The following is a 16,184-nucleotide window of genomic DNA, read 5'->3' on the forward strand; positions in this document are numbered from 1 at the left end:
TTTACTCTCGAAAACAGTTTAATGGTCAGCGTGGCTCAGCGCTACAGTCTTTGCTTCGTATCCGAAATGTAATGATTTTGATCACCCGCTATTGCGCTGTGAGGCCTTGAGCAAGTCTCCTCATCCTAGATCAATTTCCGGCTTTGCACTGCTGTTGACGCCTGAGTTATGCCAGTCCTCCCTTGGAATGGACCCCAGAGAAGAGAAAAAAATTCCCTATAGGATGAATGAAGGGAATTCTATTTTTATCATATATATATATATATATATATATATATATATATATATATATATATATATATATATATATATATATATATATATTAATATAATTTTTAAATAAAGGAAATAAATATTCGCGCCAACATTGATACAGATCGTTCTATGAAAAGCCATGTGAACATCATAAAATCAAGGTATAATGGGAATGAAAAAAGCAAATGTCGCCATTTGATGACAAAGCATATAGCAAAACAGTTGATTAATTCCCTTTTTTTTATCCAAATTGGACTACTGTAACTCCCTCTGAGCGAATGTAGCTCAAGACACAATGTGTAAACTTCAGGTTAGTCAAAATATCGACTTATTTTACAAAATAATCACAGATATCCGTCGACAGCTTTCCTCACTGAGTTACACTGGCTTCCTGTGGAGAAAAGAGTCTCCTGTAAGATGTGTACTGTGTTCTAAAAGTTTTTGAGCTCTAACAGTTTCTTCTATATTAAAACCACATAAAGATATATGTACTTAATAAAAAGCTTTAAGTAAATCAATGACCAATCAATCCTTGGGTTAAGACCTTGAGCAAAATAGGATCAATCCTTTCAATTTTCGAACCTATTTTTTGGAACTCCCTCCAGTCACTTGTGAGATGAACGGTTTCGTTGACAAATTAATATGCCCTCAGAGGTCTGATCCGCCCAAAATTATATAAGAAACCGTGCGCAAAACTCGTATGTAGAATTCCACGATTTGATCGGCGATCGTGAATTTTGAGACTTCAGAGGTTTGATCCGCTAATCATCAACATATAATCTTAAAATCCCGTTTTCTGACTCCTTTCCAAACCCACAAAATACCGTTCTGACTCGGTTGGCGACAAAGTTAGATAGTATATTCTTGTTTGATTTTTTTTTTTTTTTGGCTTGGCAGAGAGTTTGGACAGTTAGATTGCTTGACTGCTGGCAGGCCAAATGTTCCTAACAATAATATAGTTCTGTATAATTAAGGTAAGATAATTATAATTTCATTTACGTATGGAAAGATTACATTTACATACGGTCTTAACAGATACTTCGTAAATTATACGATTAATCAATACTTCTTGATACTTAGAATAGTGAAGTTAAATGTGTACTTTTCGTCGTTTTTGTTTTTTGTTTCGAAAACAGACTTTGGAATTCTAAAATGTAACCATAACAAAACCTGTATTGCCTAAAATTTGAAATATCCCAAACATCAATGATTACAAATTGGGATATCCTTCCGATTGGATATATATATATATATATATATATATATATATATATATATATATATATATATATATATATATATATATATATGTATATATATATATATATATATATATATATATATATATATATATATATATATATATATATATATATATATATATATATATATATATATATTTGGGAAGAACGATTGCATACGGATTTTTTTTCGAAAAAAAGTTGTCCGTTGCTATGGAAAATATACAACAACTCTTTAAAAGTCAAAGTATTTTTATCTGTTTATCAATCGATTGCCATAATATTTTGGCCACAGGTAGAAAAATGAAAATAAAGAGGCTCTAGCATCCCTATTAAAAAAATAATTAGAAACTGTAAAAATTAAGTTCAAATTTATTATTAGAGTATTCCCCTTGACAAAAATTACAAAATTTCAAATATTTTTGATTTATTTAATCCGGCTTCTAGAAGACCTAGCGTCTTTGTATACCACTCATTTGTAGAAAGTCTGAAGAATATAGGTTAAACATTACGGATTGAGTTCGGGTTTTTAGTGACGAAAATTTTAGTTTTGGGAAAAACTAAAAGAAGTGGAAATGGAGATGGATATAACCATGCCATGGATCACCAAATACGTTTTTTTTCGAGTAAAAAGAAAACCCCACCGAAGATGAAGTTCTCCTGTTAAGTTTTATGCAGACAAATGGTCACATGACAACATGCCACACTAATTTTAGATCACTGGGTAAAATTTGATCATTTTTAATGTCGCTTCCCCTTTCCTTAAGCAACAGCAACACTTAGCCTATATAGAAAGAAAATAAACGCATGTGTGACGATACCACACTTTATTTAGACATAGACAACACTGTTCACGGTCATGTACTCATGTTACACTTGAGTACGGTGAGGGAATGCAAGAAAAGTGCCATTTCCAAGGACTCAATTTTGCGCCGAGCAATGCGCTAATCCAGGACCTTCCGATCCGAAAGTGAGTGTCATACCAGAAGACCAGATAGCCGCACAATCATAATCATAAAATACAACTGTTTTTAAACAATAAAAATCCATTTAAAAATTCACACACACAACCAACAATACTCCACTAAATGCTAGTGTCTTTTGAAAACCATCGATCAAAGATACCAAAATGCTGTAATAACATGGACCCACCTCAGGGATACTGCCATTTAAACATTGCAATGTACACATCTTCAATATTACTAAAAATATAATAATAATAATAATAATAATATTAATAATATTAATAATAATAATAATAATAATAATAATAATAATAATAATAATAATAATAATAATAATAATAATAATAATAATAATAATATAATAATACTTTATTGCATCCCAAAAATGAATTTTTTTGTACAGACGTGTTATAATTTACACAATAAGATAAAAATACAATGGACATAGGATGTCTATATGAAAAAGGAACAGCCCCATAACCAGAACTGCGCTTTATAATATGAATAATTTCAACACTGTAAAATAGTTAAAACTGTCATTATAAATTGAAAATTGGAAAGATTGCAAAACAAATCAATTAATAAATTAATATTTACCTTTTTTGAAAGTAACAATGCGAAATAATTATATAAAATGATTATTGCATGTTGTTATAAAGCCTAATACTGGACGGCAGAAAAGATTTTCGGTGTCTCTCTGTTTCGTTGAAATAGAGAAAGGGCGACCACTTCTTTCTGGCATAAAAACTGATAGTCTTAGTGGATGATACTGGTCATTTAATATTTTAGTTATTTTATTTATACAAAATGTCTCGTATAAAAGATCTACATCGTCAACATCATTTATATAGCGTTTAATGGATTTTTTGATATTTGAATATATTTTGTTCCTTTCCACTGCGAAGCAATTGCCTCCCCAGGCTGTTATACAAAAGGACAAAACACTTTCGATTACTGCTCTATAAAATAATGTGCAGAGGGTTTTATCTATTCTAAACTGAGAGAGTTTTGTTAAAAAATATGTACGTCTGCACATCTTATGCCTAATTATTTTCAAGTGTTCATCCCACTTGAGCCTGTCATCAATTGTTACACCAAGGTATTTGTAGTGAGGAACTCGTTGGACGAATTTGTCCTTTAATTTTAACGGTTCTATCGGTTCCTTCACTCTCCTAAAGTCAATCACTAGCTCCTTTGTCTTGCTTATGTTAAGCTCTAGGTGGTGGGCATCACACCAAGAAACAAATCTATTAATTTCTTGCCCATAAGCTACTTCATTGCCATTGTTATGAGGCCTTGGAGAGCGATATCATCTGAAAATTTTATTAAAGGGACACTCAGGTTTTCACTTCTACAGTCATTCGTGTATATTGTGAATAATACAGGAGACAATACACAACCTTGAGGAGCACCAGTATTTGTAGTTATGCAGGAAGATATGTTTTGTCCTAATTGAACATATTGTGCTCTACCCGTAAGAAATTCGAGCACCCAAGCAATTATATACTTGTTTAAATTCAGACTAGTGAATTTTTGAACAACCAACTGAGGTTGCATTGTATTGAACGCTGAAGAAAAATCTACAAAGAGCAATCTCAAATAGCTCTTAGCGTTATCCAGATGCCTGTAAATGTTGTTTATAAACAGCAAAATGGCATCCTCTACGCCACGTCCTGGTTTGTAAGCAAATTGATGACTATCACTCAATGGCATAAACTGGTTCCTAATTATAACAAGAACAAGTTTTTCTAAAGATTTCATGACTATTAAAGTCAATGCAACAGGTCTGAGATCGTTCATAGATTCAAGTTTTTCTTTTTTTGGAACAGGAATAATTTTTTAAGTTTTCCAAATTTCAGGGATCGAAACGCAATGGAGGGACCAGTTAAAAATATGTGTATAAATGGGGGGAAAGCTGATGGGCACATTCTTTTAATAGTTTTCCTTTCAATCCATCCGCCCAGCAGCCTTCCTCTCGTTTAGTTTCAAAAATACGAATCTCGTTTCTTCTTCACTGACCTCAATAGTCATTTCATCTTCCAAAGCCCTGTCTAATTTATGTTCTTCATTTTCAATATCAAATTTGTTTGCTTTGTCGAAACGTGAATAAAATTTTTTAGAGTGTCAATTTCGATATCGTCTGATATAATCGTGGGCTTTGGATTATAGTTAACAGCAGTTTTAAGCCCCGCCACGTGTCCCGTATATCCCCAGAAGAAAAGCAGTTAAAAAAAAAATTGTTCTTGTCTCTACAACTAGATATTACTCTCTTTATCTCTTTTTGTTTTGTTTTCAGATCTTTTTTGTTTCCATTAGTAAAGAGAGTTTTCTTTTGGTTTAATAAAAGTTTTAGATCTTTTGTTATCCAAGGCTTGCTGTTAGGATAATATTTTATTTTATTTTTACAAGACACTACCTGTTCAAAGAATTTTAAATACTCACTCACACAGTCATTCAGCTCATCCACACTATCACATGATTCGATAAAAACATTCCAGTCAGTGCATTCAAAACAACCACGCAACTCCTCTCACACACTTTCGTTCATGACCAGAACACACTTCACTACTGGCTTACAACGTTTGATGACAGGGCGATATATAGGTAATAATAACATATATGTATACGCACACACCACCGCCCCATTTTTGTTTGAACGGCCTAATCGGTCCTGTGTAGAGAATAGTTGTCGATTTTGACGACAGATGATGGTGTGTTGGGTGCATAGAATTAAACGAATGAGAATACGTACGAAGCCTAAAAAGTGTCCACCAATGAAAGCATTCAGCGCCATTTTGTTGTTGGCTGAGAATGTAGTAATTACCATTCATTCGGTATCTATGTCAACATAACGACACAAGAAAAACAACAAACAATATCAAAATCCACAATTAAATGTTTCAGAACTGTTGCGTATATTTATGGCACATCGAAGCTGTCAAAAAATGAAGTTAGAGAATGTGTGTAATCTTGTATTATAATAACCTGTAATGTGTTTTCCAACCACCACATCATCTACTACTACAACCACCACCACAATATCATCACTAACACTACTACTACAACCACCAGTCCCACATCATTATCACTACCACTACTACTACACCACCACCAGCACATCATCATCACTACCACTACTACAATCATCACAACCACATCGTCATCACTACCACTACTACTGCAACCACCACCACCATATCATCATCATTACCACTACTACCACAACCACCACCACCACTACTACTACAACCACCACCGCATCACTACATCAATTACTACAACCACCACTACAATAGCATCACTACCACTACTACTACAACCACCACAACCACATCGTCATCACGACCACTACTACTACATCAACCACCATATCATTACCATTACCACTACTACTGCAACCACCACTACCACCATATCATCACCATTACAACTACTACTACAACCACCACAACCACATCATCATCACTACCACTACTACTACAACCACCACCACATCATCATCACTATCACTACTACTACAACTACAACCACCACCACATTATCATCACTACCACTACTACTACTGCAACCACCACCACCATATCATCATCATTGAAATATTTTTTTTTTAATTGAGCTTTATATAGTGCAATATCTACTAAATGTGCTCAAAGCGCTTTACACGGGGTCCCTGGTCAACATTTAACATGTAGGACGGGACATGACGCCTGTTAGGCGATATTACAATTTTTCGGACAAAGACAGCTCTGTTAACGGCCAGGTACTCATTTTACAACTGAGTACGGTGAGAGAATGTGAGTAAAGAGCATTTTACTCAACTATGCGCCGAGCGCGAGGCTCGAACCCAGGACCTTCCGATCCGGAAGCGAGTGTCATACTACTAGACGACATAGCAGCATCATTACCACTACTACTACAAACACCACCACCACATCATCATCACTACCACTACTACTACAACCACCACCACCACCATATCATTCCCATTACCACTACTACTACAACCACCACCACATCATCATCACTACCACTACTACTACAACTACAATCATCACTACCACCACATCATCATCACTATTACTACTACAACTACAACCACCACCAACACCACATCACCTCACTAACACTCAGTACTACAATCACTACCATTAGGTTTTGGAGCTTTACTTCATTTGAAATAAGGAAACTTCGGAATTGTATTTGGCATTGTGTTTATATATCATAATATAATTCTAATCAGTTATCTATTTAGAACTAGATACTATACAATATGTATGCCAAATACCACCCCAATTCCCCTTTCTTGTGTGCGGGAATTCCTATTTCGGTATTGAAATTGAGTGTGAGAGAGTCATCACTACACACATAAACAACAGAAACAATTTAAAAACAAGACTATGGCACGCAACCACTCACACACGAGGCTATACTATTTATCCTTTTCTCTATATAGAATAGGACAAGACAAACAATAGCTTGACTCTCGCTACACTTCGCATTGATGTTTGTCGTCTCACGAGTTCAACTCTCGGTCGACCTGTCAATATTCCTTTTTGCCTCGGACGTAATCATTAATAGAATGTTGTGTGGTTTTGACCGTGAAGAAAACCTTAAGAAGTCACATTTATATAATTTTAGAGAGATCGTTTTGAATAATTTTGAGATAAACGAGCGAGCAGCAACTTGTTTTCATAAACGGCCGATCAGCGCTTGTTTACTATAGTAACGCGATTCCCAGCCAACATCAAAATGGCGGATATTTTTCTCATCGAGGCCGCTGGTTGGTTAGCCAATAAGAGCACCGTACGGTTTCCATTGGGTAAATTCCTTGGTCGGGTGTCAACCAGGACTCTGTTATACATATAATAGAGGCTTGTCTATAATCCAGCAATGACGACACAGTGAGCACAGTTCATCTATTTTATTTTTCACTGAGCGCACATTTCCAGTCACAGCGCAAAATAGAGTTTAAAGCAATAAAATATCCGTTTAAAGTGTGTAGAGTCTTAACACCACACAAGAATACTAGTTAAAACATTAATAAGATCTTGTCTTAATTAAACAAATAATTTTTTTCTTAAAATGAGTTGTTTTCGGAACACTACAATTTTGTGTATCTTCCTCACTCTTTTCTAGTGCCCTTTTTCTACAGTTGTAACAAAAAAACTGATTGAGGGCTATTGTATAGCATCAAATTTGTTTCTTTTTTCAGTTTGTTCTTTCTCATCCATACGTGTGTCAGGTTATTGAGAGAGGCTGCATACATATGTTTTCGTCTTTCTACGCCAAACATCACTTATCTACACACATGATGGCACATAATAACACACAAATAATAGATATTGGCAGATAGTGAACGATTATAACGATCACAACAGCAAAAATAAACACGACACGCACAAACACCAGACGTGTGTGGACAATGTCAGCAGTAATTAAAGCCGCCGAGCTCACAGTCAACGTGATAACAAATAGAAACATATACCGTATTCATGTCAAAGATTTTAGATAGCCATATGATACTCGAATATCAATCGTTGACAAAAATAGTTGTATAATTTTAAGATATGCCATCAATTCGTTGTTCGTTGGCAAAATATTTACATGGGCCATCCCCCTCCCCCCTTTTCAAGAATTGCACATTGATGATAAGTCAATAAGCACCAATCGGAAGGATATCCCAATTTGTAAACATTGATTACTGGCCTCTCTTAAGAAGTCCACCGTTTTCAAATCCATGAGAAATGATCTAAAGTATACAATATTACGAATCATTACGGCCCCTACAATGTGATAGAACTTTCGTAGGCGCCCCTTGGGGGAGGGGGATGAGACACAAGTCTCCGCCATTCTGTCCTCTCCTCCATGAGTATACTCATCTGCCGGTGTTGTCGATTCCTGTGTCATCTAGCAGACAGTCATTGCCTTTTATATTCTGCTTGCCGCTGTTTCTCGATCTTTCAAGTGGTTCCCATAGCACAAGATTATTTTCGTAAACAGGTGCATGCGTAAGTTACTCAGAATAAAATGGAAAAGAACACATCAGAAACCAGTGGGAGAGGAATGAGGAAGAAGACGATGGAGGTGGATTGGACACACGCTTAGAAAGAATGACTCCACTATAACAAAGAAAGTATTGGACTGGAACCCTCAAGACCGAAGATCAAGGGGAAGGCCACGAGGAACATGGAGAAGAATTAAAGAAGCTGATATACAGAGAAGTGGTAAGACCTGGAAAGAGATAAAAAGTTAGCTCAGGATAGAGAAGGATGGAAACTGTTTGTCTGTGGCCTATACCCTGACCCAGGGTGAAAAAGGCAAGATGATGATGATGATGCACCAGGACAGGTCGGAAATCCTGTCAAGGTTACTACCAGATTTTGTCCTCACACGCAGGCCTAGACGACACAAAGAAAAAGCCGACGTGGTTGGCGGATTGTGTGACCAACTAGTAGCAAATGTTCAATTCCTATAATGGTAAAAATTTGCTGTTTCATGGCGAGTCCAAAATGTTGGATATTGTTTGGAAAACATGTGATTTCCTTACACAGACTACTATTCTGATACAAACTTTAATTCTAATGATATTCGAACACAGAAATATGCTTTTTAATTGTTTTATTTTAATAAGTACAATCATAGTTCGTGTAGATCTAAGTGTTAGTATGAATGTGTATTAAAACAAGAAGGATGTTGATGTATATCTTTGCAGACTGGAATTATTTAATTACACATTAAACCGAAACACACTAAAATAGGGTTGTGGGAATTGTAGTCCTTGAGTGCGGCACTTGAACGTAAATGATCAATAATCAATACTCGTTCAATTATTAAAATTTCTTTATATTCTAGTTCACTTGGTATTCATTGTAAATTTTTCAAGCAACACATCAACAGTTTCAGGTTTGAGATATTTTGACAAGATGAGGGTTATTTAAATCAATCGATATTTGAAGGTCGTGTCACTGACTGCGAGAAAGAAAATCACAAACATACTCTACTTCATCTCAGACCAAACTCGGTCCCCTTTCGTGTGAAGCGGGCGCGAATATCATCTGCGTCGCACTAAATTAAGACTATGGTTTAATTTAGTTTGTAATATGCATGTAATTATACTCAGAATTAAAACCAATTATTTAAAAAAATCTTTTTCAACCAAACATGTTACCTAATCGATATTATAGGTTACATCAAGAATGAATCTGTCTTAACCCTTTCCTAACCACCAATAGGTAAATCGTCACATTTGTTACGATGCAGCCATTTTTTTTCTCATGCTGATTCTTTTTGAACATCACAATATTTGAACAAAAGTGTTTGTTAATATTACAGTATAATGACATTGTTTTGAAGAGCTTGTTTTGTAGAGAAAAAAATATGTATAGCTAGAACTAATATATTTTGTGTTTAAGTGAAATAAATATGTTTCTGTATAGGCTGGGTGTGAAGTTTTGGAGACAATCCGGAAAATGACCGGAAGGAGAGAGTTAATTTCAATTAATCTTGCGAGCCATTAAGACACTCATGACATAGATTTTTATAATCCACGAGGAACAAAACATTGCAATGAACATTCTTCAGTCCTGATACATTTTAATGCGAGTAAAGTCATTAAATTTAATTTAGATTTGCAATGTTAGAATCATCATATATTTTTATAATGTCGATTTTCATCGTCGTAGTTATAATCATCATCTCTGTTATCGTTAAAACAGAAAACGTTTAGCGATTTATCTTCTCCGGTCTAATTTTATCTTGCAAGATATCATATTGGAGGTTGAAGTCTCAACAAGATTTAAGTAGAAATCTGTAAATTCTTGACCACAAACCTCTTTCAATTTATTCTTGACACACTCAAGAAGCACGGGGAAGGTTAAACAGAATGATTTGATGCTTAAGTTAGTTAAAGGCAGTCTTTGCTTTTTTGCCATCTGAAGAGTCTCCTGAGGAGATAAAATGTGATAATAAGTTTGTAGTAATTTGTTATAGGCAAATAACTTTTACAAGTAGTATGTTATAGGGATATTCAACGGAAGAAAGAGGGTACTGGTGGTAGTAGCAGAAGTAGTAGTAGTAGTTGTAGTGGTAGTAGTAGTAGTAGTAGTAGTAGTAGTAGTAGTAGTAGTAGTAGTAGTAGTAGTTGTAGTAGTAGTAGTAGTAGTAGTAGTAGTAGTAGTAGTAGTAGTAGTAGTAAGTAGTAGTAGTAGTAGTAGTAGTAGTAGTAGTAGTTAGTAGTAGTAGTAGTAGTAGTAGTAGTAGATAGTAGTAGTAGTAGTTAGTAGTAGTAGAGTAGTAGTAGTAGTAGTAGTAGTAGTAGTAGTAGTAGTAGTAGTAGTTTGTAGTTAGTAGTAGTAGTAGTAGTAGTAGTAGTAGTAGTAGTTAGTAGTAGTAGTAGTAGTAGTAGTAGTATTAGTGTAGTAGTAGTAGTAGTAGTAGTAGTAGTAGTAGTAGTAGTAGTAGTAGTAGTAGTAGTAATTGTTGTTGTTGTTGTTGATGTTGTTGTTGTTACTCTTGTTGTTGTTGTTGTTGTTGTTGTTGTAGTAAAGAAAAAGCAATTGAGCTTTTATACAGTGTAATATCCACTAAATGTACGCAATCAACGTGCTTTAAATGGGTCCGTGAACAACAGCAACATGTAGAACGAGACAAGACGCCTGTTGGGCGACATTATTTTTTTCCGATAGAGAAAACGTTGTTAACGACATTCACTTTACACCTGGGTACGGTGAGAGAATATGAGAAAAGGTCCTTTTCCCCAAACTCAACTATGCGCCGAGCGAGGCTCGAAACCAGGGACCTTCCGATCCGAAAGCGACTGTCAAACCACAAGGCCACATAGCCCCACAAGTAGTAGTAGTAGTAGTAGTAGTAGTAGTAGTAGTAGTAGTAGTAGTAGTAGTAGTAGTAGTAGTAGTAGTAGTAGTAGTAGTAGTAGTAGTAGTAGTAGTAGTAGTAGTAGTAGTAGAAGTAGCAGTAGTAGTAGTTGTAGTAGTCGTGCTGGTAGTATAATAATAATAATAATAATAATAATAATAGTAATAATATTATTATTAAATTATTATTATTATATTATTATTATTATTATTATTATTATTATTATTATTATTATTATTATTATTATTATTATTAATATCATTATTATTATTATTATTATTATTATTATTATTATTATTATTATTATTATTATTATTATTATTATTATTATTATTATTATTATTATTATTATTATTATTATATATGTAGTAGTAGTAGTAGTAGTAGTAGTAGTAGTAGTAGTAGTAGTAGTTCGTAGTAGTAGTAGTAGTAGTAGTAGTAGTAGTAGTAGTAGTAGTAGTAGTAGTAGTAGTAGAAGTAGTAGCAGCAGTAGTAGTAGTAGTAGTAGTAGTAGTAGTAGTAGTAGTAGTAGTAGTAGTAGTAGTAGTAGTAGTAGTAGTAGTAGTAGTAGTATAAGAAGCATAATGAAGAACATTTACTGTAGATGTCCAGAAACAGGATACGATATAATTGCCTCACCTCTATGCAGCCATTCCCTGTTGTTTTCACTATTTCCTTCATATCGCCACAGCTGTCAAGACATTGCCCAGATTTTACAAGTTTCTTAAATTCTGTCTTTATCTTTTCTGAGCATATATAATCTAAAGTGTCGGATACAAGTAAAGGGTCCTTAACGTAATCAGTGTAAGCTTCATAACAATCTCTAGTGCAATTTCTGAAAGGAAGAGCATCGTCACAATGGATTGGATGCTTTATACCCCATCCTGCAGTGTTATCTTGCATTCCTGGAATCTGAGTTTCACATTCACGTACAAGGTTTTGGCATCGAAGACTCATGCATTGGATGCGAACAGTCAAGAAGATTAGTATGAAAATGGACGTATTGTGTTTGACACACATGTTTCAATTTTCTGGAATATTGATAAAGAAAACCTGTGAATTTTACCGGAAAAAAATTGAATTTAACAGCTTCAAAATCAACAACAACAACAATAAAAAAATATAAAAAATACAAAAAACAATAACAAACAAACACGGAATCAAAACCTGTTTTCAGCCAAAAATAGGAACAATAAATCATAAATACATTACATTAACAACCTGATAGACATAAAAATAATGTACATGTTTTTATTGCTTGTTGAAGAAATCTTCCTCCTTGAAGTTGCTTGAAAAAATAATATTGTCAATCGACAACACCCAGCCTTGCACACCTACATCGATTCCGTGTTAGAAAGCGCTTTATTTTTTTTATTCCCCAAAAAGAAAAAAAGTTGATAATCAGTTCGGACTATAAGAGTGATGTGGTAACATATCCTGTCTATCTCACTGGACCCAGTCATCGGTGACATTCGTGGTATGGGGAGATGCGTCATTATGTTGCAAAATCAAGCAAATGGTCAGTTGTCCTGGTCATTTTCGATGCAAAACTTTCTTGGAGATTGTAAAGTGTTTCACAGTTTACCCTTTGCGTTGATTGTTTGTCCTGATTTGAGGGCATAAAATAGCAAAACACATTCCCTGTTACGGATTGCTTGGGTTTAATTTTCTCTGAGCTATCAGTTTGTTTTTTTTACTTTAATGGAGTTGGTTAAGAGGGATGTTTCCAGGCCAAGAAATCATAATATTTTTTTTTCTCTAGGGTCGAATGCTGTATCCACGTTTCTTCATTTGAACAATATGTCGTATGAAGAATTTATCAGGCTCCAACAACTCGTTGTTTCATGTGATTAGCTGTCTTCTTCTTAGGAAACGATCGAGAACACACCTTGCAATATATCAGCTTAACAAATACAATTCTGTTGACGACTGACTTTGATATTCTCACACTTTCAGTAATTTCTCTAATTTTTGCCTTATCCCCCCCTGAATCAGCGCATCAACTCTATCAACATTCTTCTTTGTCTTTGACAAAATACATGGGACAAGACTTGTCTTATCTTCTAGGTCTGTTTGCCCAAACTTAAACTATTCACACCCATAATACACTTGATGTATTAAAAAACGCCATTACCATAAATCGCTTTCATATCGCGATGAATTTCACATCAATTTTGGCGTTTTCCCAGAAGAATTCGAAAAATGCAACAAAACTTTTCTTTTGTGAAGTAATATTGCAAAACTCGATGAATGCCTGCAAAATTCGAATCCATATCATTACATGTTAAAATAGAGGCAATGTATGTGAACAATATGTAGTTTACAATTTAAAATTTTATTTTTTAGAGCTCAAATTGTTCACATTTTAAGGGAGGTGGATCAAAATTTCGTGGAAACAATCAGGAAGAATCGCTGTGAAATACAATACATACATATCTCTTAAGATTGCTTAATATACAGTTGCTGTTACATTATCACCACAAAAGCAATTTGCATATCATATGCATATTTGAAGAATGATAATAAAATACTTATTGAAAACAAATTTCAATTTTCTGTGGTCTAATGCAAACTCATATGATTACCTGATATCCAGAACGGAGGTATAGTCTCGAGTTTTTTATAATTTTAAAAGGGAAGGATATGGCAATGGTTGGGGTAGATCTTTCTCAGACCTGATAAAACATTGACAAGGAAGGCTCTGAGCTGGACACCCCGAGGAATGAGGAAACGAGATCGCCCCAAAAAGAAATCTGAAGACATATTGGAGACAGACCCAAAGCAGATGAAGTCTGTCCTTGAAGGTATCCATAAGAATAGCACCTTGCACAATGAGGTGGAGATCATTGCATCGTGTCAGGCGCTAGCAGACCTAAAGAGGAATACGTGAATTGCTTTAGTTCCCTTTTTAGTCATTCGCCATTACGTAGCAATGAATATCTCGCACAAATCTGTGGGCCTCTTCTTCGCTCACGAAGCGCCCAAATTCGAGACAAAATATGGGACGAAGCCGTTTCGTTCATGATATTAAACAAAATAATTACGACGCTGTTTATCGATGAATATGACTGAAAGTTGGCACACAGTTAGAAAACAGGTCATTTTAGATGATGTCAAGCCACAAAACTCGTGTAATTACCAGAAGAGATAGAGCCACAAATCAGAATTAAACGCAGAAAAAGCGTCCCATATTTTCCATATTTTTTTTTCTCTTGTGAGTCATCCAAAAAAAATGACACATTTGAAACTGCATAACTTTGTTATATAATAATGGATTTTGAAAATTCAAAAATATTTTTACTCAGTAGAGATAGGACTTTGATATAATAGTAGTATCTCCTACAAAAAAAGAAAACAAAAATTGTCATAGTCATTGCTACATTACGCAACATAATATTCTAGGTTTTAGTTGGTTTAGTTCTCGTTGTCCGATTATTTTGTTCTCTTGTGTATAATCTTGTTATTGATTTTTATTTTTGTTTGCAAATATTGATAGTGAATCTTAGATATCATATATTGCTAACTTTAGTTCAGAAAAAAATGATAAAAATGGATGAATGGAAATTTATCATGTAGATAAGCGGAATACCCGAAACGTCCATAAGATTCACTTTTTGAATAATGTCCTGACAGATATCACTGTATTGCTCAATAATATATATTATTATGTGCTGTTAATATCTCGGGAAAAAATGAAAAAGTGTTTAAGGATATTTTAGTATAGTAGATGAAGGGCATACCCGAGACATTCGTTACACTCGTCTCTGTATAATTATTGAGCCTTGATAGTTCAGAAAAATGATAAAATAGAATGAAGGAAATTTATCGTGTTGGATAAAGGGAATACCCGAAACGTTCTGAACATTTCCTTTTAAAATGATGTGATGGCCGCCATCATTGCATTGCTCAATATCATATATGGGTTCTTAATAGCTCGGAAAATGAAAAATCAAAGCAGGTTTTTTGTTTTAATCGTGATGTATGAAGAGCATACCGAGAAGTGAATGGCATTCGTCGCTTGAATAGTGTCATCACCGCCATAACTAAATGGTATTCCACTTCCATTCGGATCGGAATGTCATGAGTTCGAGCCCCGCTCGGCGCACTATTGAATCCTTAGAAAAGACTCTTTATTCTTAATCTCTCACCGTACTCAGGTTTATAACGAGTACCCGGCCGTAAATAGAGTTGTCCCTGGCCGAAAAAACGCACTATTGCCGAACAGGTGTCATTTTCTCTCCTACATGATACGCATTGGAGTTGGCTGAGATCTCTGGAAAAGCGCTGTGTACACATTTAGAGGATATTGCGGTATATAAACGATCAATATATTTTTTTTTACTATGAAAGTGATAAATAAACAATCCGACACTGGTTTAAGGTAACGATGTGAGAGAAGTCTTTATGAGACAAGGTTATATAATATAAAGATATGAATAACTGTCTTTGAAAGGCGCGAGACAAGGCAGGAAAGAAAAAAATAGAAGAAAACAAAAACAATTCCAAAAAAATTAGTCTACCTCGATTTTTGTGATGTTTTATTTCTTCGATTTTTCTTTCTTCCTTTGACTGGCACCTTTCATTCACACTTGTTCAGACCTTTATCTTACACCACTGCCTGCTCCTCAACACATACACAAACACACACACACACACACACACACACACACAAGTATGTATATATCTTCATGATCACAGATATAAATTGAAAAGCTTACCAGAAATTCATCTCGGGCATTAGTGGCTGGATTTACATTTTTCACCTTTTGTAGATCAAAATATTAATGACTTCTACTCGACTCAGATGTAACTGCCATATGTCGAAAACATCAACGATAATGAGAGAGGC

General features: G+C 34.7%; 1 protein-coding gene across 1 annotated transcript; it reads right to left on the reverse strand.

Annotated features, from left to right (window-relative positions):
- Positions 1-9,070: 9,070 nt before the first annotated feature.
- Positions 9,071-12,367, reverse strand: LOC144959919 (uncharacterized). The gene is made up of 2 exons (XM_078892767.1): positions 11,975-12,367; positions 9,071-10,404 (listed from the first exon to the last, which is right to left on the reverse strand). The coding sequence occupies exons 1-2, from the start codon at positions 12,353-12,355 to the stop codon at positions 10,192-10,194; spliced, it is 594 nt and encodes a 197-aa protein (XP_078748893.1). The 5' UTR covers positions 12,356-12,367; the 3' UTR covers positions 9,071-10,191.
- Between the last annotated feature and the right edge of the window lie 3,817 nt (positions 12,368-16,184).

The sequence above is a fragment of the Berghia stephanieae genome, chromosome 14, assembly GCF_034508935.2.
Source record: "Berghia stephanieae isolate SIO BIC M18660-M18661 chromosome 14, UCSD_Bste_1.3, whole genome shotgun sequence".
In the NCBI taxonomy this organism is placed as follows: Eukaryota; Metazoa; Mollusca; class Gastropoda; order Nudibranchia; family Aeolidiidae; genus Berghia; species Berghia stephanieae.